Raw genomic sequence first — 4,634 nt, forward strand, 5'->3', positions numbered from 1 at the left:
TGTTAGAATTATGGTGTTTTCATGGCTGATTTTTATGTTCTTGAGCTTTTGGGTTTCATAAATTAAAATTGGATTTTGATGAGTTTCTAAGCTAGGTTTTTTTGCTGGATTATGTTGCTAGAATCATGTTAGAAGTTTTGTGATCAATGGGTTTTGGAATTAGGATGGTTTTTGGTGGTTTTTTGCAAGGTTGGGATGTTAAAAATGGTGGATTTTATGGGCACGAGGGGCTGGGCCGCGGCTCTGTTCTAGAGTGTCTTGGCCCTGCAGAGAAAAGAAAAGCCAAGGAGGCTCTGCGGTAGGGAAGTGCCACGGCGCCACAGGGCACGGCCGTGGCGCGTGTCTGTGATCATAGAGGTTGCGCCGCGGCCCTTAAGGGCATTTTTGGTTATTTGGAGGTTTTAAGCGCGGGAACCTAACCTAGGGTGCTCGGGATCGATTACACCACCGTGCTTGGTGGAATTCGATGTCCCAGAAGCTAGAACTTTACCCAGAAACCTTTATTCGAATATTAATGGAATCCCTTATCTTGGTTGTGACTAGGTAAAAGCTAGGGCTCGGGAGACGGATCGTGCTCAAGGGACATTTCTCGTAATCAGAGCGTTTGGAAATTAAAGGTAAGAAAACTGCACCCGGTTGTGAATTCATAATGGAACTAAAGGTTCCCTGCTTTGTATGCTTTATAGAGGATGGTATTATGCCATTTAAATAGTAAATGAGCGGCCTAAGAGTGCTGGAGTTTACATTAGCGCACAGGGCGCGGCTCAGCCACTTGCAGCTGAGGACAGCTTATTATGCACTGAGCTTGGTTTAAGCGGGCCGGAGTCGGTGGGGTAAACAGAGGGTGCGACCAAAGGGTGTCGACCCTATTTATTGTGTAATCTGGTTGTTGTGGTTGATTGTTGAATATGATATGTTGAATGGCTAAGTGTTAGCTTGTGTATTCATGTTTATGCCAATGAGTTATATGTTTATTAGGGATTGCTAAATGTTTAAACATGCTTAAAGAGTTTATGAATATTATTAGTACTTGTGTTACGATAATATGTTTTCTTGCTGGGCCTTGGCTCACGGGTGCTTCGTGGTGCAGCTAAAGGCAAGGGCAAGCTTGGTATGCCCTAATTTGGAGAGCTCTGGGAGCAGAATGTACAAGAACAGCTGCTCAGCCGGTACGGTTGAGGGGAGATAGGGACAGGAGAACCATAAACATCTGTTTTGCCTTTAGAATGGCTAGTGGTTGTTTGTGCTCTGAAAATTTTGTAAACTGGTTTTTAAACACTGTTCCTTTTGGGAGCCCATGTGTAAAAATGTTTAGTTATATGGAAAGTATCTTTTGAGACCAAAACCTTTTAACCCTAGCGCATTAATGATTTTAACGAACACACTTTTAACTAAATGACTTTATTAACAAGTGCTGCACATTTATAAATACATAGTGTAACTGTCTTGGCTATCCGGGGCGTTACAACCATTATGTCCAACTGTTGTGGGAGATTCCATTCATCTTTATGGGGCAAAGGATGAACATTTTCTTGAGACAATGCTTTCAACGTTTCTGTTCTGTATAACTTTGCACAATAATCATACACACTCAAGTGTCTCTTTGCAATGACAGCTACTGCATGGCCACAAGGCATTTCATCTTCTTGGAACCTATTGCAAGTACATGTTCTATTATGTATATTTACTGTGAAATTTATCCCCTTTTGATCACGAACTTGGTATTCTATTGTGTTGAAAGGCAAGACCTAAAAATAGTTTTGTCATGAAATAGAATCAAATAATAAACATTTTGACTAGACTTAAGATTGAAAGAAACTAGTTATGCTTCTATGTAAACTTTTTGTTTCTTGTTGTTATGGAAGGTAACTGGTTACCATCTATTGACAGAGTAAAGAATAGTAAGAATAAGTTTAGTTGCATACCTCATACTTCATTTTTGAAACAATGTCATGTCTCAATTCATTCTCTGTTGCTGTAGAGACTTTTGTGAATGTTTCGTTTGCATTATTTGGGTTGTTCCAAACCCACTTTTGAACCAAACTTCTAAGGCATTCAACCAAGATATCAATGGGGAGATTTCTTGCAGCTTTTAGTGCAACGTTGAGTGATTATGCGATGTCGGATGTCATCATGGTGTATCTTTTTTGTTGGCGAGTATGATCTTGCCCAAGTTTCATACTTGGCTTTTTCTAAATAGGGTCTAATGCGTCTGTCAATTCTATCAAGGCCTCTCATGTAGTGTTCACATTCTATTTTTGTGTATGCTTTTGCTGCTGCAATCAATTTCATTTGTAGCTCTTCTCCATGGCCCCCATACTTGCTTTTCAAATTATTGAGCAAGTGCAACATGCAAGCTCCATGGAAAGCATTTGGGTACACCATATGTACTGCATTGTCTATGCTCTTATGTTTGTCAAAAACTATAGCCAATCCTGTGGAGTATAAATATTTTAAAATAAAAAACGAAAATTAAGTATTTTTCAATTTTTTTTAAAATTTTGGTGAAGGCAACCAGTTACTTTATTCAGATACTAAAAGAAATAGCATGTATTTGTGTATTTTGTTTTGGTAAAATATTCCTATGTGTTTGTAAACAAGAATATATTGTTGAAGCTATCATACCTTCGGGTTCTCCATAGATGTCTCTCAGTTTGGAGAAGAACCAAAGCCATGAGTTATCATTTTCAGAGTCTACTATTCCAAAAGCCAACACGAAAATGTTGTTGTTTGAATCTAACGTTGATGCTGAAAATAGGGTACCACCATGTGCATTTTTCAAGAAAGTTCCATCAACAACAATTATAGGCCTCAAGTATCTGCAACCCTTGATTGAGTTAGAGAAAGTTATGTATAGGTATTTGAATCTATCTTCCTTGTCTAAGAGTAGGTGTGTTATTGTTCCGGGATTGGCTTGCTTCAACATGTAAAGATACATTGGCAACTTTTGATATGAATCATTGGGGTTCCCTCTTACTAGACGCAAAACTTTCTCTCTTGATCTCCATGCTTTTGTGTATCCCATAGTTACTTCGAAGTCATCATTCATGATGTCATTTGGAGTGTAATTTCTTTTGATTGACTTGTATTTATTCTTTATTAATTCCCCAACTACGATGCTTTTTGCTTGCCTATGGTCTTCCAAAACAATTTCAACAGAGCAAGTGTGATTTGGATTGCATTTCCGTACCTTGAATAAATCTTGATTTCTGTACTTAGATGCTCTCACCAACCAGTTGCATGTTTCATCTGCGCAAGTAACTAGGTACTCTCTAGGTTCTAATCTTTTTGTTTTGAACTGGAAGTTATGCAACATTGCATAGTAGCTAAGAGCTGATTTGATTGTGTTCTTATCCTTGTAAATTTTCCCTTGCTCTATTGTGTTAACTCTGTAATCAGATATTACTATTTGGATTTCCTCCAACTTCTTTTTTCTTTTTGTATTATCCTCAATTATGAAATCAGCTACTTCTTCAACAAAATGAGGTATGTATGACACATTTATGCCCTCATTTGTTGTGCTTGACATTCCTTCTTCAAGTAACATTTTTTCATTGATGGAAGCTTGATTTTCTTGCATTAATAATGTCCCCGCCTCCATTTCTTCTGCTGTAGCTTTCTGATTTGCTAGTAAAAGAATGTCATTTTCATTGCTTGATTCTTGAACTATAGTGACACACAATGGTAAGTCTGTTATTTTTGCAGCAAATTTTTTCTTTATTTCCAGGAAGAACAACACGGAATTGTCTGTTACAACCTTCATTGGTTGTGTTCCTTTTTCTACTTGATAAGAAACTTCAATAGTTGCTGTTTTTTCCTTTATCTCATTTTTTATCAAATTCACTAAGTTTCCAAGAGAACAATTTTGTGGTATTAATATCTCAGTCATTGTGTACCCTTGGTACTCGTTGTTTTCATTCCACTTGCCTCCATATTGAACCAAAAAAGTAATATTGTCCCTATCTGTAAAATTTGGCAATTTTTAAGCAGTTAGTAGGTTCTAAATGGCCTAGGTAACTAGTTAACTTAATCTTTAATCACATATTCTTCTGAAACATTTAGCTTTTGTAGGGTAACTGGTTACACTTACTTTTATATGTTGATTGTTTTTCCCCTTAGTTTTACATATTGACTATTTTTGCAGGGTAACTGGTTACACTTAGTTTTATATATTGACTTTTTTTGAAGGGTAACTGGTTTCTTTAATCTTTAATCATATATTGATTGTTTTTACATTTAGTTTTATATAGTTGTAATTTTACTTAGTTTTATATATTGGCTGTTTTTCAGGGTAACTGGTTACCCTATTGTTACTGATTGTTTTTGCAGTAAAAATTCACACCTACATCAAATATTTTTTTTTTATTGTAAAGACAAATTAGAATGTATAATTTTGAGTTCTTGTTTCTTGTGTATTTTTTGGTTAATCAATGTACACAAACCAGTGAGAAGGTAACTGATTTCCTTAATCTGTAATCCCATACCCTACTAAAACATTTAGTTGAATATATTGATTGTGTTTTTCAAGTAACTGATTATCCTAAAGTTACTGAATATTTTGGCAGTTAAAATTCACACTAATATCAAATTATCCTTGTTATTATAAAGACAAATTAGGATGTAAAATTTTTAGA

General features: G+C 36.1%; 1 protein-coding gene across 1 annotated transcript; it reads right to left on the reverse strand.

The window, feature by feature from the left end:
- Nucleotides 1-1,391: 1,391 nt before the first annotated feature.
- Nucleotides 1,392-3,889, reverse strand: LOC133814976 (uncharacterized). The gene is made up of 5 exons (XM_062247879.1): nucleotides 3,546-3,889; nucleotides 2,626-3,434; nucleotides 2,183-2,435; nucleotides 1,926-2,046; nucleotides 1,392-1,748 (listed from the first exon to the last, which is right to left on the reverse strand). Exons 1-5 carry the CDS (start codon nucleotides 3,887-3,889, stop codon nucleotides 1,392-1,394), a joined length of 1,884 nt encoding a protein of 627 aa, XP_062103863.1.
- Between the last annotated feature and the right edge of the window lie 745 nt (nucleotides 3,890-4,634).

Source organism: Humulus lupulus, chromosome 1, assembly GCF_963169125.1.
Source record: "Humulus lupulus chromosome 1, drHumLupu1.1, whole genome shotgun sequence".
NCBI lineage: Eukaryota > Viridiplantae > Streptophyta > Magnoliopsida > Rosales > Cannabaceae > Humulus > Humulus lupulus.

Coding starts and splice junctions, on each gene's coding strand:
- LOC133814976 (XM_062247879.1), bottom strand. CDS start 3,889: ATGACTGAGATATTAATACCACAAAATTGTTCTCTTGGAAACTTAGTG. Junction 2,436..2,625: donor CATCTATGGAGAACCCGAAG/GTATGATAGCTT, acceptor TATACTCCACAG/GATTGGCTATAGTTTTTGAC. Junction 2,047..2,182: donor CCCTATTTAGAAAAAGCCAA/GTATGAAACTTG, acceptor TGAATGCCTTAG/AAGTTTGGTTCAAAAGTGGG.